The 17522-nt window shown below is 41.6% G+C and overlaps 1 protein-coding gene across 3 annotated transcripts; it reads left to right on the top strand.

Annotated features, from left to right (window-relative positions):
* Positions 1 to 306: 306 nt before the first annotated feature.
* Positions 307 to 16538, top strand: LOC104563300 (short chain dehydrogenase/reductase family 16C member 5). 3 transcript variants are annotated; one of them, XM_061995545.1, is made up of 7 exons: positions 307 to 565; positions 3058 to 3401; positions 9192 to 9323; positions 10300 to 10399; positions 11571 to 11715; positions 12250 to 12375; positions 12887 to 16538. In XM_061995545.1, the coding sequence occupies exons 2-7, from the start codon at positions 3081 to 3083 to the stop codon at positions 12978 to 12980; spliced, it is 918 nt and encodes a 305-aa protein (XP_061851529.1). In that variant the 5' UTR covers positions 307 to 565; positions 3058 to 3080; the 3' UTR covers positions 12981 to 16538. The 3 variants fall into 3 exon arrangements, with proteins under 3 accessions (XP_061851529.1, XP_061851531.1, XP_061851530.1); XM_061995547.1 differs by having other exon boundaries at positions 307 to 574; XM_061995546.1 differs by lacking the exon at positions 307 to 565 and adding an exon at positions 730 to 853.
* Positions 16539 to 17522: the final 984 nt, after the last annotated feature.

Below are 17522 nucleotides of genomic sequence, written 5' to 3'. Positions count from 1 at the left end.
ACAACCACGCCAAGTGCGGTGATTGTCTTTATAGGGGCTTCCTTAAACCCCTGCACGTACGAAGGCCGACGCTGCCCAACGGATTTCTCCAAAGTCCCTTCGAGGCCGAGCTACTTGGTCCTTGAAGCCCACTACCCAACCTCCGGCCTCAGCAATGAGAAAGGGGGGCTGAGATCCCCCACTAGATCCCGGGGCAGTAACTTTCCTTCCTGTGGGGAGGCGGCCCTACAGCTGCCTTCCGCCTGCCCGGGCCTGCCGCAGAGAGCAAACGCCCCGCCCCCGGGGCTCACCCGCTGGGCCGGCAGTCCCGGGCAGCACACAGCAGCGCAGCCACAGCCAGGCTCGGCTTTCGGCTGTCGCGGAGCCCGCAGCCCTGCCGCCCCGCCTCCGGGCATCCGGGCAGCGCCGCGCCGGGGAGGGCTGTCAGCATAAAGGTTGAGCTGTGCCCTCTCGCGGCACTGCTTGCTTTCCATCCTGGTGGCTCGGCTCTCACGCCCGCTCCGGGGCTGCTGCGGCACGCCAGGCAGGCGGTGGTGGTCTCTGCCCCGCGGCCCGACAGGCGGAGGTACCCCTGGTGCGGCTCGCGGTGCGGGATGGGCGTGTACGGCTGCTCGGCTGGGGCATCCGCCCTTCCAGCCGGCTCCTGCCCCTTTTTCTCGTCCCTATGAGGGCAGGCCCCGTGCTCGAGGCGGAAGCTGGGCGTCGCAGTGGGTGGTGGGGTCGAGGAAGGCCTGAGGAGGGTGGCGAGCTGGTCGTCGCTGCTGAGAACTAGCACCGCGGTGTTTCGTGATGCTTACTGGGTTGGGCGAGGCGTACTAAGCGAGAGCGGGGTTCCCCAGCGTCTCCGTCCCAGGTAGTGAGGCGGGTATGGCTGCGCCTCAGCCCTTGGATACTGCCTTGTTTGACGGGAGTGCTCTGCTTGGCGCGGGGCCGGGGCAGGAGTAGGTTCACAGCCCCGCAGATGCGGTGTGCTAATTCGTGTTTGCCAGGCTCTGCTGAGACGATTGCGTGATCAACTTTTTACTCCCGTGGCTAACAGACAAGTCCCGCGGTTCAGGTGCCTGCCTCAGGTGGGCTGAGGTGCCCACCAAGTTCTGTCCTTGTGTTTGGTGAGCACTGACAATCTGCAGAAGCCACAAAAAAGTCGGCACTGGCGAAGTTGTCAGCGCTTGGAAAGGAATCTGCCTGATAAGCCGTTGTAAAACCTTTGATGTTTCACTACAGTATAAAAGCCCTCCACACGTACATCTGTGTAGCTGGAGACATGTTAAACAATCAGAAGGGCTGAGATTTTGTGTATGCCAAAGATACCTTTGGGTAATTCACTTCCAAAGAGAGTCTTCCTCATTTTAGTTGAGGAGCTAAAATTAGCTAATTTAATTGTCTGTAGGATATGCTTGGTTAGGGTAGCAGATGTAGTCGGTGGGACTAATGCAGTGAGCCAGTGAGAATGGAGGGCTCTTGACCCAGTCAAAGCCAGGTTATGTGAGAGACATGTCAGTGGAAATTAGGTGTCTAGTAGGAAGATATGGGATGGTGTTCTAACTAGAGAAGAAATTAATATGAGCTCTGAAAAGTTTTCCCATGCTCTTTTAGTATTTCTTGTATTTCTTACGAGTGTTACTGCCTTTTGTCAGTGCCAGAACCTCTGCACGCACTTTGTCACATTCTAAAGGGAATGAAGAGCTGAAAACAGTCACCTTGCAACTCCTTTTTCAGAAAAACAAACTTGTTTCCTTACCCACTATTTTTTTAACAAATACTTTTCTGTTATTTGAATAGTTTTAAGATGTCCTAATACTTCTGCTATAAAACTTTCTGAAATAACTGGATCTATTCTAGCAGTGGCCTATCCCTTTCCAGGACTGGCCTTTTCCCAGCTCAAGACTCATGATAACACATGTATGTCAACATACTACGTTTCGTGAACTTTACTCAGAGTAGCAGAGAGCTAAGTAACTTATCTCTTAGCACTTACCAAACATGATTACCTATATGCATAGATAGCAATGTTAACTAGGAGATGTGGCCAAACTGGGCGTTTTTTGTGCTTGTTAATTGCGTTTGTTAGTGCTAAAGGTTGAAGTGTAAGCACCAGCATGCTCTACCTTTACTTGAGAAGGAAGATAGTAATTCTTCATACCGTAATTGGTCAAAGACTAACCAAGGATGCATTTCTTGCGTAGCATTCATATAGTGGGAAATAAATAGCTTTCTTTGAAGGACTTAAATGCCTGCTTGCTGTCAGCATTACTGTGAGTATGGAATGTGAAGTTAAATGCATACCTGAGATGGTATGATTCAAATTCATGACACTTTCTTGGTGCAGAGGGGTGAGGAGAAGAAAGTCAGCAGCTTTGCTCAATTGCAAAAGCAGGCTCTCATTGATAATGATAGTACCAATAGTTGAAAAACTCGTAGTGACAGCCAGTAATTTACCCGGCATGTTTTGGACATTTACAAGCATACTGTATTCCAAAGCTCCCTATGCTGTCAGTTTTCAGCAAGATTGAGACTGACTTGGTCTGCATATGACTTCTTGATGACAAGGAGTGCCTACAAAGCAAAAAAGTTGTGGTCTTAGAAGGAGAATTTTTCCTGACCTGAGGTACTAGCTTGTAAGTGCTAACTTTGTTTGATCAAGCTGTTTAGTTTTGATCTGTAATTGCCATGCATGTCTGCCTAAGATGCTCAAGGGACAACTATATTTTTTTTAATTCTAGTTTTTGAGCCCACATTCTGTCAGAGCAGAAATGGAAACCCATGATGAGAGGGGGGTAGTATCTAAAGCAGATGAGCTAGGTGTTTCCTGCCTCTGTGAAATGGTAGATCATTTGTGTGCTTTGTTCTGGAGGAGAGTAGGAGCAACCTGGTTATGTTCAGAAACAGGGTCAGATGTGTGGATGTAAACCTATATATTTTTTGAAACAACCCTCAGAATCAGGATAAAGAAAATACTTAGAATGGATCTGAAAGTGCTTTTCTATTTTGAAATATTGAGGTTTGTATTTTCTCTTTTATGGTTTATTCTATCTGGCAAAAATTTTCTTTTATCAGGTATCTGAAGAAATAGCCTCAAGATGAACTGCTTCCTGGAAACATTAAAAGTCTTAGGACTTCTTGTTTGTTACTTGCTGGAGACACTGGTGTTCTTGGTGGTGCCTAGAAGGAAGAAAAATGTCAGCGGTGAAATAGTATTAATAACAGGAGCGGGAAGTGGTATTGGAAGACTCTTATCCTTGAAGTTTGCTAGCCTTGGAGCCACAGTGGTTCTCTGGGATGTTAATCAAGAGGGGCTCAAAGAGACAAGTAGACTGGCCCGAGAGCTTGGAACAGCGAGAGTACACTCTTACATCTGTGACTGTAGCAAAAGACAGGAGGTCTACAGAGTAGCTGATCAGGTAAAGTATCTTGCTTGTTGCTTTGACACGATTTTAAGATGAGTGCATGCATGTGTTTATGATGTATGATAAATTTTAGTGACTTTATAGCAAAAGATTAAAGTTAATTAATCCAGAATGTATTGTATGTGCTACCCGTTTTAAAGAAAATTGGGATTTTTGGAGTTGTCTACCTCTATTCATTTAAAAATAAAAGAGCTGTTTCTCTTTCTAGTGGCTAATTTTAGCTGGGCAGCTTCCCATTCGTTCAATCACTGAGCAAGGACTTACGAATGAAGTGTAGAAAATCAAGTTATGGAAGCTCGGGCATTATTTCAAGTTCTGTCAGCATTTTACCAAAAGTAAACCCTAAACACCATATGTTGTAAAAAGGATTAAGTGCTTAGGCAATTTTTAAGTAATTCCGTGTCTGTGAGTAGATTTTTGTGGACTCAGTCAGAATTACCTTGAATTATCGGAATGTATCTTGAAGTCTTAAATATTTCCTACTTTCCTTTCTGAAGCGTTTTGTAAATATAGCATGTGGTTAGATATTTTGGGTGGACTAGTAGAATTGCCAAAAGCTAAAATTGCTTAACAGTTTCCATTATAACAACCTGTTCTCATTTGCTTAAAATGTTGCTAAAGTTAACTGTTGGACTAGAAAGTTTCCATAGTGAGTGTTTGCCTGAGGATGAATTCTTAAAAGTTCAGCTGTCTTCAGGAACATCTGTTGGCTGAAATAACATTCCTTTTTTGGTGCCATTTAAGGAGCTCTATCCTTAAACACTTTAAGAAGCATTTTTCTATCTGTGCAAAAATGACTAGAACAAATTTCTGATAAGTGAAGCTTGTGTATGACTTGTAGGTTTTTAGAGGCTGGTACTGTTGGTTTTGTGTTCTGGTAATGTTGATCACCCTTGGTCCCCCTTGAAGTTCCCATTATACCAGCTGAGCTGCACATCTGTCCCTGCAGAGCAGTTGCACAAGTCTCATTGCAGACCTGTAACTGCCTCCTGCTGAACAGGGGGGTGGAGGGAGTAGTATAGTGTGAAAGACACTGGAATGAAGATGAAAACTAACCTTGAGTTTTTAGGCTCCAAGGGCTAGCACTTCAGTCCCATGGAGAAAAGCAGTAGCAGAGCCTTTCTGGACAACTGTAAAAAGAGGGTGCAGATGTGTGTGATAGGGATGATAAATGCAGAGGTAAACAGGAGTGAAGAAGTGGTAAGAGGGTCTTGGTGCACAATTCCTTGCTTATAATTTGTTAGCAGTTCACTAATAGCTGAGCCACAAGTAATCCTCCCAGCTGATCCATACAGAAAAATAATTAACTACAGTTACTTCGGAAATATCATGTCCAGATGTGAACCATGCTGGGGACTCTCCCATCTTACTAGTGACAAAAAAGACTGTAGGATTAGTGCTTGATGTCACTGTTTACCTAATGCAGTGTAGTAGACTTTGACTCGTACTGTGCAGCGTCAATCTTTGTAAGATGAGGAAGCACAGTTCCAGGTTTTGTTATTTTCCCTTCTGATGATTCAGCTTTATGCAATGATTTGGGAGTTTTGCAAGACTATAGTGGACTAAATTCATGCAGGCAAGACAGGATATGGTCAAAAACGTTGTGCCCAGTAAAACAATCTCAAAGCCAAAATGAAATGTATGTGAACCTTAACTACCTGCTTCTTGTATTTCAGCAGCCACACAGAGAGATCAGGAAAAAGTTACTTCAATAGGAAGAAAACCCAAAAGCCTTGCATGTGTGATGTCCTTGTTTCTTTCCTATACCAATTGGATGAAGGATAGCATATGGCTATCAAAAGCTATAGTTGAGAATTTATTTCTTGTGTCCCTGTTCTAGAAGTACCCAACTCCAAAAGGAATGTGGTCTTCTCTGACCCACCCCTCCCTCCCTCAAGTTCAACTAAACTTTAAAAATCTAGGACTTTGAAAATAACTCTATGCTTTTTGATCGTCCTACTTGTGAGGAAACAGAAGCCTTCTCCTCATTATCATGCTGCAAAATTGCATCTGAGCTCACATTGAATTCCAAAATCTCTCTTGCATGGTACTTTCTTGGCTGTTTTATCTACTATTTTTTCTTGTTAGTTATTCAAGATGACAGTTTGCAGCCAGTTTTCCACTTTCCTGAGAATCTTCTTTCCTTTGTAGAGGAACAGCAGTAGAAACATGTTTCCCCGTGGTGGTATTTCATGCTGCCTGTAAAACATGTAGTGCTTTCTTCTGCCTCTTGTAGGCACTTAGAGGGGTTCATGTTTCTAAGAAAGTAGACACTTTGGGATGCTGTTGGGAATTGTGGGAATTGCTTGCTGCTTTTACTTTTTTAATATTTGGGATTAAATATAACATAAACACCAAAACAAACAGGAAACAATCTTAAGGGTTGGAATGGACCTCAAAAGTCCAACCTCCTTGCAAGAGCAGGGCCACCTAGAGTAGGTCACATAGGAACTCATCCAGGTGGGTTTTAAATGTCCAGAGAGAAGGAAATAATGTTTAGACCTGAAAAAGATGTTTAACTAGATCAGCTGTTCACATAATACTTGCCTTAACTAGGCCTAAAACACCTGGAATTTACTTTCTTGCACTGTGAAAATGGAGAAATGGAGAGTTCTGGAAAGTTGACATTATTCCCCTCTGCCTCCCGATAGCTAGGGAAAAGGCTCAGTAAAGATCTTCTGTACGTGGCCTCAAAGCAGAGTGTGGAAGTCTGGGCTGAGAGTCTTTGGTCTGTCATGCACAGGGGAAAGCCGAGACAAAAACAGGAATTGAAGCAGCCAGTTTGCAGAGGAAAGAGCTGACACATCTGGCTAGTAGGGAAGCAGCGTGAACAGAGGAGTCATGAAACTGAAACAGTTTGTTGGCGTTGCAGGAAGGCACTTGAGTCTGCTTTGAATTCCATCCAAAGTGTGAATCTGTTTTGGAGGACTGAGTAGAGATAGGTGGTAAAAGAAGAGGTTGTTCAGGTTTTTGCTACTAGTTACAGAGGGATTGATCAAGGTTCTGTTCTTATTTCAATTCTCCTAACCTGAATGCCCTAATCATCAAATCATAAACTGTAGATACCACACCCCCCACATTTGTCTGTCTTTTGACACAAAAGAAGCATTCAGGTATTTGCTGTTTGCCCCAAAGGGTAGTTTTGAGGTACTGGTCCATGCTTCCAGAATTGCTAGATCTGACATAAGGCAGTATTAAAGCATCACTTACTAATGATTAAATTTATGTCTCTGCATACTATTTTCAACTTGTCATGAGGAGTACATACTCAGGTTGGAGGAGCCTTTGACAAGTTGTTCCAGTCTCCTATGAAGATCATCTGTCTACCCTTCAGAAATATTTAAATCAACAGCTTTTTGAGGAGACAAGACAGACAAGAATATGTGATCAATGAGCAAGGTGGAAAGGGGCTCTGGCTGCTGAATTTATTGTAAAAGCTATTGTAAAAGCTATTTATTGTAAAAGCTATTCTCCCTAGCTATCTTAAGAGGGCTGCTTTCTTTTTTTTAAACCTTTAGTTTAAAAACATAGACAAAATTGGAACAAGTTTAAGGAAGATGAGGAATTTAAGCTGGAATAAAGCATGGGTGGTAAATTATCCTTTAGTTCTTCCCTAGCACGTGTGCTTATGCTTCCTTCAGTGGCTCTAGGCACTTGGCAAAGGAAATGCCAACAAGCTTCTACACCATGAACCCCAGAAGCTTATAAGGATTTTTGCCTTCTGTGAATGCATGTCTTAATCTTTCTTTTAGAACCCCACAAATCTTGTTTAATTTTCATCAACTCCTACTCCAGTTTTCTCATTTCTTACTTTCTCATACCAATGGAGTCATGATGTTATTTTAGATTGTCTTCATGAGGAATAAACTTGTAAAAAAAAAAAAACAAAAAAAACCCAACCAACCAAAAGAACCCCCAAAAAACAAACCTTTTGTTTTGAGAGGCTCTTAAGTTCCTGACCTGTAAAGTTGCTTGAAGTAGTCAAGATAACTAAATAAAAAGGTTGTAAGGAGGAAATTAGCTTTACAGGTAGTCTTTCCTCACTGTCTATGCGTGTGAGATACTTCTTATTAAAAGTGATCATTTGGCCATTCTAATTCCAACACAGAGGACAGAAAACTCCATCTGCTCCTCCAGAAAGCTGTAGGAGGGTCTGTTTTAATGTGCGTCCTGTGGAATGAAAGTGAAATTACTACTAGGGGGAAAACTACTAGGTAATACATGTTGGTGTTTAACAATTGCAGTCAGGAGAAGTGGAACATGTGGAAAACAGCATGAAGAGTCTTGAAATATCTGAAATATTAAGATGGTACTAAGTATGTGCTGCCCTGTGCAGTAGGAAAGATGAACAGTGGGACTGTTGGGAACCAGGAAGTTAACACTACCAACAAGGAATCCAGTTTTCCTTCTGCTCATCGAAAGATACCATGCAAACTGGCTTCAGCCTTCAAGTTATATGGCAGCACTGCTGCTATGCTGAACTAGCTCTGTGATAAATACAAGAGGGCTGGAATATAATGCAAGGAACCTCACAAAGGGGAAGTTGATATACTGCAGCCCTCCACATAGACTTGATGTACCTGATTTTGGTCAGCTCACCTGAGGATCTATATACTGTGCCTTACTGCATGGTGTTAGTTAAGCTCTCTGCAAGAGAGAATTATCTGGGATAGTCACTGCAAGAACAAGAGTGCTGAAAGCAGAAGCCTGTGTGGACCTGTTGGGCTCCACATCTCAAAAGAAAGTCCAGTTTTAAGCTCAGTTCTTAAAAATCAGGGGAGAACATGGAAGAACCTGAGGTGTTTCGATCTGTAAGAACCGTAGAATCAATTTGGTTGGAAAAGACCTTTAAGTTCATTGACTTCAACCATTAACCTAACACTACCAAGCCCCTTGCTAAACTGTAGCCCTCAGCACTTCATCTATGCATCTTTTAAATATCTCTAGGGATGGTGACTCTACCACCTCCCTGGGCAGCCTGTTCCAATGCTTAATAACTCTTTGAGTGAAAAAGTTCTTCCTCATGTCCAATCTAAACCTCCCCTGGTGCCACTTAAGCCTGTTTCCTCTTGTCCTATTATTCATTACAGGAAACACTGACCCCCCTTTTATATAGCTGTAGAGAGTGATCATGTCTTCCCTCAGACTCCTCCAGGCAAAACAACTCCCTCAGCCACTCCTTGTAAGACATGCTCCAGACCCTTCACCACCTTTGCCTGTCTCAACATGCTCCAGCACCTCATCGTCCTTCTTGTAGTGAGGGGCCCAGAACTGGACACAGTATTTGAGGTGTAGCCTCACCAGTGCCAAGTACAGGGGCACAATCACTTCCCTAGTCGTGCTGGTCACACTATTTCAGATACAAGCCAGGATGCCCTTGGCCTTCTTGGCTAGCTGGGCACACTGCCAGCTCATATTCAACTGGCTGTCAACCAACACCCCCAGGGCCTTTTCCATGAGGCAATTTTCCAGCTACTCTACCCCAGGCCTGTAGCATTGCATGGGGTTGTTGTGGCCCAAGTGCAAGGACGCAGCACTTGGCCTAGTTCAACCTCATGTGGTTGGTCTCGGCCCATCGCTCCAGCCTGTCCAGGTCCCTCTGAAGAGCCTTCTTGCACTCAAGCAGATCTACGCACCCACTCTGCTTCATGTCATCAAAGAAGTGTAATAAGCTCAACTTAACTGAAATGTGCAGTATTTCTATTTCTTATGTTTTCACATATAAAGCTTGGAAAGCATGTTTTATTGCATAACATCTTGAGGCTTTTTTTTTTTCTTTTTTAGGTTAAAAAAGAAGTTGGCGATGTTAGCATCCTGGTCAATAATGCTGGTATTGTAACTGGGAAGATGTTTATGGATGCTCCAGACTCACTTATGGAAAAAAACATGGAAGTGAACACAATGGCACACTTCTGGGTAATACCTGCATTTAGCATATATGTATTAAAACATCCCTTTAGCATATTTTCAGTGCTAATTTTACCCTCTGGAGCCGAGGGAAATATGTAGGGATATACAGCTCCTTGTAAGTTCATTCGGAAATGATATAAGAAATTACTTTCTATGCCTGCAAAATAAAAAGGTTGGAAGAATGGATCTTTTGGGAACTTCTGGTGTAGGTAGGTGGATGCAAAACTGCTTCATATTTAGAAATGCTCTTAAGAATTGAAGTTTACCATTTGCTAAATTCTGAAGCTAGTTGTGTGTTATAATAGCTCAATTTTAATTGACATGAAACAGGCCCAGCATAGAAGTTGTTACTCTAGTAACAGAAGTGTTCAATTCTGCTAGTTGCTTTGTGGTTATGGTAGTTTCAGTAAGAAATACCACATGTTCAGACAAAAAAGTGGGGCTTTTGTCCAAAGTGAATAACTTAATATGCATTTTCTCCCTTGCAGGGAAGGCAGGCCATCTGCATGGTGTTCCTATAATAAAGAGCTGCAAAAGGGGATATTAAAACGTACTTCAGTTTCCTCATAAATAAATTTAATCACAAAGACTAAATTCATTTAATTGAAGGATGACATCAAATTCAAATTATTGCTTTTTTACAAAACTTTCAGTGAACACTTAATTCTCATTTGAAACATTGCGGTGCCGAGAAGGAAACTTATTTAGCTGAAGCGGTATCTTTAGCTTTCGGCAAGTTGCTGTCTGTCTTAGAGGAGAAAGTGTTACTGATGGGGCCTGGAAAGTCCCAGCTTAGTAGCTGAAGGTTAGAGTTCAAACAACTAACTTTTTTTCTTTATTCCTTTCCTCCTTTCCATAATGGAAAGGGAGGAAGCTTATATAAACCGTAGGGAGGATTTTTTACAAGCACCACCTTTTAAAATATTGTAGCGCACAGCTTACTTAGTGAAATGTTTCATTGCAACTCTGACTGGTATTGCAGACTTACAAGGCCTTCCTCCCAGCAATGATGGCCTCTAACCATGGACACTTGGTTAGTATTGCAAGCTCAGCAGGAATGACTGGAGTCTGTCGTCTTTCAGGTAGGGTATCAAAGCTAACTTTGATTTAAATCACTAGTTAAACTCTACAATTAGTAGACATGGGGAAAAAAATCCTGGTTTTGAGTTTCTGGGTCTTTGCATATAGGTAAAGCAAATGGTCAAGCTTTCAAAACAATTTGACCTTAAATAGACCATTCCTTTCAAAAGAGTTTTCCAGATGCTCAGCGGTGCTGTGAAACAGGTTTTCCTGCCAAGGCAGTTAGAGAATCTATGAACCATATAGAACTTTGGAAGCTAAGAACTTCAGTGTTGTTAAAGTTAACCTGAAGTATTGGATAGGGAAGAGGTTTGAGTCCATTTTTGCAAGCACATTCTCAAGCGAAGCAGGGCCCTGTGCACATTTCCCAAACTCAAAGTAATACAGAAATCTGGCTGTAGTATAGAGGCAGAGGTGCAGTACCTCATTTAGCATTCTTTCACAGCAATTCACTCAAGAAGACCCATACAGTGATGGAAAGAAAGTGTTGAGGTTAGGACAAACTCAGAAAGCATTTCTAGAAAATGCATGCGAAGAGAGAGGAAAATTAAATAAGGTGACATAGCAGTAATAGAAATTTAGCTTCAAGGCAGTGATAACAAAAACACATTGAATTCAAGTTGAAACTCTCTCCTATTAGAGAGTCTTGAAAGCTTGAGTTTGATGCATAAGAAGCTAAGGCATGAATTCCAAGATAAGGTCTGGTATGAAAAGCTAATTTCACTTGCAATTGTTCAGGAGAGAGTGGAAAAACAATAGCAGGGATGTGATGAGAAACCCAAAGTCTGCCAGCCCACAACAACAGTTGGCTTTGGAGAGGGGAAAGTAAAGATGGGAATCACATCAAAGGCAAGTTTTATTAGTAAACCTAATCCTCAAAACAGTTCCTACTCTGTTGTGAAGTATTTTATTAGCAGACAGTAATTTCCTGTAGGTAGTATGCATGTGTCATTTCTTTACTATAGTGCGGCTGTTGTATACTGTAAATAAACCAAATGAAACTGTGGCTAGTTAGTTTATGTGTTAGTTAGAACATAGTTTTGTCACTGTGTTCTTTCAAAAACTGTTACCTCTCCTGTATACGTGTTCAGTGGTAGGACTCACTAAACCCGTTTAATTTACTAAACTTTACTAAAATGTTTAACTGCAATTAATGCTTTATTTATTTTACAGATTACTGTGCGAGCAAATTTGCAGCAGTTGGATTTGCGGAGTCAGTTGATTTAGAGATGAAAGACCTGGGAAGGACTGGTGTTAAAACCACAATTGTGTGTCCTTACCTAATAAACACAGGAATGTTTGATGGCTCTAGAACCAAGTGAGTAAACTTCTGTGAGGTTTTTGTTGAACTTGCATGTTTAGCATGTTATGTACTCCTGTTCCCTTTATGAAAATCGTGAGCTAGGCTTTTCTCTGCTTGTGTTATTTTTAGGGCCTCAGATGGGTGTGAAGTGCTATCCCATGACTGGGATTCATTTAAACTGAAACATGAAATGTTATTGGTGTCCTTTCCTCTGCAGAAGGAAACACTTCTGCTGCAGTTGTCCTCTCTAGTTTCTAAATCTCCATTCACCTCATGAAATCAGTGACATAGCTTTGCTCAGTAGGCTTGTATAATGACAACATTTAAGAGTGAAATAAAAGCCCAGGGTATCTTAATATGAGGACTATGGATTTGTCTTCTGAGAGATTGTACAAAGGGAAAATAATAATTGCCTCTCTCCCTAATATTATGAAGGTTCTGTTGTTCATAAGATTTGTGGTATTTATTTCTTTTAGTTGAATAACAACAAAATTAGAGATACTGAGTGAATCTAGAGCAACTTGTATTACAGTAAGAATTCTTTTCCAGGTGGCCAAGTCTGCTTCCTATTCTGGAGCCAGAGTATGTGGCCGAGAAGATAATCACTGCCATTCGTCGGGACCAAGAAATATTGCTGATACCACGATTTCTTTATTTCTTACTTTTTTTGAAGTGGTAAGTTACGCCTTGCCTTCTTTTACTCTCTGTTTTCCATCCAGGTATGTTTCAGTTATGTTTGACTAAAAGTGCAAACCAAGCTTCTACTTGTTGGTGTGAATTTCTGTTAAGTTTTGTGTATTTCTGGAGTTTTCTTAATTTCTATGGGTTCAATCTACCCTTAGACCACAGAATAATGAGGAATGTTTAACTGACTTGCTGACTCCATTGGGGTGCAGTTTTACTGTGGGCTGTAGAGACTGGGTCTGCTCCAGTTACTGCTTATCTGGTGTCTTGCCCCAGCATTAGGACACTTCCCAGTCTGGCTTGCAAGAGAGAAATTCATCTATCTAATGACTTAGTCTGTCAAATGAGTGTAATGGGTATTTTGAGGGGACCAGTGGTACTACATTCTGGAGAGTATACTGTCTTTGTAGCATTAGCCAGGTAATACTAATTTTGGCATAAAATTGCAGAACTCTTTCCATGTCTGTTTTGCTTTTGTCTTTTTCCCTTCTCTGCTTTACAGTATCATGCCAGCAAAAGTAACTGTTCTCTTTGCGGAATATTTTGGGATCTTCCGTATCATGGATGACTTCAAAGGTCGGGCGAAGGAGGACTGAACAGGCACAAAATTAAGAGACCAGCAACTGTGAAGTGCACCTTATGAAAGACGGTGGTAGGAAAGGTCTACTTCTCTAGCAGCTGTGAACTTCAGGCACCTCACTTCTCCTTAATAACAAGTTTTAAGGAAGTGGCTTTTTAATTGGCTCTTTATCAGCAGCTTTCACTTTCACTGGATTGAAAAACGGTGTCCTTTCTTTTCACCTCACTGTGGAAATACATTACTTGAAATTAGTTCCTTTAATTATGTCTGTTCTAATACCTTAAATATGATCCTTTATCACAAATTAGTAATTGCCAGCTTTGTGGGGAAGAGAGTCCAAGAAACCACACATTTGGCAGGGAGCCAGGAAGGCCTCTAGTGGACCCGATTTCTCACTGCTGTTCACTGAAGCATGAGGAGGGGCTGTACTGCTGGTGCAGTTACCATTCCCTGGTAAGCTGAGGAATTTGAGAGCTTCCTGAAGCAAAAGATTTGAATTTATACAAATGGAAATTTTGTGAAAAGAAAATATGTGCTGTCGTGGTGAAAAAACAATCAAATAATTCATTTTTGAGGTCATGGTCTTGGGACTCACAGATGGCTGAGGATGTCGGGGCAGGAAGAGGGAACTATGTTAATTATATATTTTTGCTGCTAATCTAGTTTTTGTCTAATTTATTTTGAATGCTAATCCTGCATGACTGCAACTTTGTAGTAAAGTCTTTGTATCTTCTAAGTACAATTTTTAAAGAACAAATTTAAATGTTCATCTTCTATGCAAAATAAATGTGTAGTTATAAAACCTAAGGCTGCAAGTCTAGGTGGGCTACTAAACATCTTGCCAAGTAAGATAATGAGCTCCGAAAAGCAAAGGGATTACCGAGCAAAGGGATTACTTCAGAAAAGAATGATGCTGATAGAACTGGAGTAAATGGGATTTTGACAGCCATAGCTTGAGTAACTGCATTGTGTTTCGCTTCTCTGAACTGGGTGGCAAGTTGCCTTGTCTATAGAGACTTGTTTTACTTTCCCTTTACTCTTAGGGCTATGCATTTATTTTGTACATATGCTGAGGAGGCCTTGCCTATTTTGACAGTGGCTGCTTAAACTGAAAGCCCCCTTGACCTTTGCTAAATCTAAAACAAGAAAAAGGAAGACTATACCCTAAATATATATCATTTATGCACATGCTGGCGAAACCCACCTTATATCACAGTACTCTGCTGTGCAATTGGTAACAACTGCAGACTAAGACTAAAATGCATTGGTGTGCAATTAATTGAAGGACAATATGGAGAAAAAGGTGATTTTTTTTTTTTTAAACCTTTATTTTTTTTATCATTTTTCTTTCCCATGATGGCCTGGAAAGTACCTGCTCACTAATTGTATAGACAAGGGAAGTTTTACCAGTGGAGAATGGTTTACGTAGACCTACTTTAGTGATGATGAGCAAGAACCACTGAGTTAAAACAAGAGTGTTAAAAATAGCTTTACCTTTATGATGGATTGATGAGAGTTAAAATTCAGACTGATGAAGAAAACGTGTCTTCATCTCCTTTCAGATCTGCAGCTTTTCTATGTCAGCAGTTCTCCTTATTATACAGTACACTCAAGAAATAAAGTTACTAATTAAAAAACAGATATTGCCCAAGTGTGCTGTCCATACATACGTTGCACTCTTCGCAAAGTCAGCTACTAATAACTTTGTGGTGTATCTATGTCCTGCAGGCTCCTCACCTTTTTATATTAACAGAGCACATTTTTCCTCCTAACTGAAATAGGAGGTGTGCGGGATTGTGGAGCAAAGGAGGAAGAGAAGTGGATTATGCATATGAGCAGTATGTATCAAATTACAGTTCTTGTGAGAGCAAGTAGCCTTTCATTCTTAATGTCTCTGTGAACACATTCTGCTGAGGGAAGTGGAAAGCAATGAGTCTGGCTATGGGATTTGTGGATTCTCAGCAGGTTCAGGTTTGTCACACTAGGAGGATCTTACCTGATAACTTGTGCCAGAGAGGTACATCTCCATAAGGGTTTTAGTACCTCACAGAATCATTGAGCTTGGAAAAGACCTTCACTCAGGGAAAGGTCAATTAAAGCAGGTTCTGTTCTATTCTAGGCTGCTCAGTACTGTATTCAGTCAATCAAGTTTTTAGTATCTACAAGGCTGGAGACTCTACAGCTTCTCTGGGCAACCTATTCCAATGTTTGTTCACATTCAGTTTAAAAACAAATAAATTAAAATTATGTTTAAATTGAATGTACTTTTTCCAATTCATACCCAGTGCCTCTTGTTCTTTCAGTGGATTCCACTGAGTCTGGCTTTGTGTTTTACACCTTCCCATCAGGTACTTAATACACATATTGAGTCTTTTTTTCTCTAGGCAGCATTCCCAGCTCTCTCAACTTCTTGTGTGACAGGTACACCAGGACCTTAATTGTCTTTGCAGCCCTTCACTTGACTCACTGCAGTACGTTCATGTTTTTTAGAGACCAAGTTCTGCAGTAGGTTGAGTGTGCGTAATCTGTCATTACAGAGCTTCACTAGAAAACCTCTGCTGGCTCACTGTCCTGGCAGAAGTACACAAATACTTTATTGAAGTGTGCTGCTACCACTCTGAATGTCACGGTCACTATCAAATTACTTCATGTGACTGGAGGATTGTACCTATCCTGTTGGTGATTTTGATCTCTTGTGTTAACCTGAGATTGCATGACACAAAGTTGTATCCTGGAGGTCAAGAGGTCAAGCAGCACAAATCCTTCCTCTGTGTTCAGGAGGTGGTATGGAGTGAGTGTTTGGATCTTCCAATGACATTTTCTTGAGATAAAAGATGGCTTATATCCAAGCATAACAGTGATTTTGATTACTTTCCTGATGCCAAGAAAGACTCTTTCCTCCAGCTCTCAGCAAGAAAACTCTTCAGGGAAGGACTGCTTTGAGACCCAAAGATAGAATAGAAATGAAGATAGAATATGAAATGGAAGAGCATCTCAGTTGTGACAGCTTCATGCCTGACAACGGCAAGAGACTGTATTCTGAAGTACATCAGGCAGCTCTTACGGACAAATTGCTTGAAACTGTAGTCTATAACAAAAGGACTTAGTCCTAAATTTGACTGGGATGGCTGCATTTGCTTGACAATCACTGATACAGTGGTTCAGAAACAGTCCAGAATGTGGTATTTTGTTTCCTATTTTGTTTCTTTTCTGTGTGAGTTCATATTCCTGTGGTAGCAGAAGTCTCTTTCCTCTTATGCTTCAAAGCACCAAAAACATAATTCTTCTTGGCACTAACTTGATCCTCTGCATAAGACTGAGGAAGAAAACAATACAAACTCATTAGCAGCTGAGATACAAGCACCATTATTATTTTATGAATTTGGAAATCATACCCAAGAGCACTACACAGCTGCTCAGAAGCTCATTTCCAGAAGGAACTAAGCAGCTAACTCTTTCCTGGTAACTTTCCTAGGGGTAGTTGATCTTCTGAAGACACCTGTGTGGACTGCATGCTTTGCTAAGCAGCTGTCCAAAACTATAGGCTTTGTAAAATAAATATTTTAACAAAATAGCTTCTCTGACTGAGTTTTTCTTTGCTGTGACAGTCACAAGAGACACATTTGGATCCACGGCTTTCAGATATTCTAGGAGAATGCAGAACCGCTGTCTCTCGGGCAAGATGTAGGAGGATCATGTTTCAGTAGGTGAGGGAGCACTACAGGCAGTGGCTTTTGTCCACTCCTTGTGTAACACACTCTGTAGTCTTGGGTGGTTCCAGCTCAACAGACCTTTTCCTCTGCTTGCCAAAGCTACCAGACTCCCAGCCTGAAGCTGAACAGATAGCATATACCTGAGGAAAGCATAGTTTTCCATAGGGAAAAGGGGTGGGGGAAAAAAAACTTCACCTCTTCCCTTCACCTCAGTGATATTCACCCTAGGAATAAGAGTGGGACACAGATGTACAAGAAAACGGTATGACAAAGGCATAGGCTGTATGCCAAGGTGCCTTGCAGGGGTGGGTCTGCTGCGTAGTGACTGCTTCATTAAAACAATGCTTGATTGTTAGTATAGCTGTGGTGAGTGATTCAAGGTGGTGAATAACTACATCTAAGGAACTGTATTTCTGCAGGACTTATATTGGGATAGTCTTTCAGACTCCCTGCCCAGCAGGAAAGAACTATAAAAAAGACTCGAGAGGCAGAGCCCCTAAGACAGGGTCTGGCATATTCTAATTCTTCCTTGTCTCCATGTCTTGAGGCTCAGAGCATCATCCCTGGACCCTGGCACAGAATTACATACCATGAAGATGCTGTTTTATCTAGGCTATGAAAGCTAGGGGATGGTGCGGTCCCACTGGGGCGGAATCTGCATCATTTGTATGGTGTGCATAAATGTAAAAGCAGTTTGCTCAGAGATGAATGCAGAGTGAGATGTGGTAGCTGTAGTAATCACATCTGTAAAGGGTGTGTATCCAGAAGGGACAAATCTCACCAGAAGAGCCAGGTGAGATAATTGTCTGAAGTGATTCTTTTGGGGAGCGCATCATTGCCATGTT

This window comes from Colius striatus, chromosome 4, assembly GCF_028858725.1.
Source record: "Colius striatus isolate bColStr4 chromosome 4, bColStr4.1.hap1, whole genome shotgun sequence".
NCBI lineage: Eukaryota > Metazoa > Chordata > Aves > Coliiformes > Coliidae > Colius > Colius striatus.
Note: the sequence above shows the minus strand (reverse complement) of the source record. Positions and strands in the feature narration are given on the sequence as shown.

Bases quoted from the DNA above. Each gene is read 5' to 3' on its own strand.
- LOC104563300 (XM_061995545.1), top strand. From the start codon at position 3,081: ATGAACTGCTTCCTGGAAACATTAAAAGTCTTAGGACTTCTTGTTTGT. The intron at 9,324-10,299 runs GTAATACCTGCA...CTGGTATTGCAG, and splicing joins ACACAATGGCACACTTCTGG to ACTTACAAGGCCTTCCTCCC. The intron at 11,716-12,249 runs GTGAGTAAACTT...ATTCTTTTCCAG, and splicing joins TTTGATGGCTCTAGAACCAA to GTGGCCAAGTCTGCTTCCTA.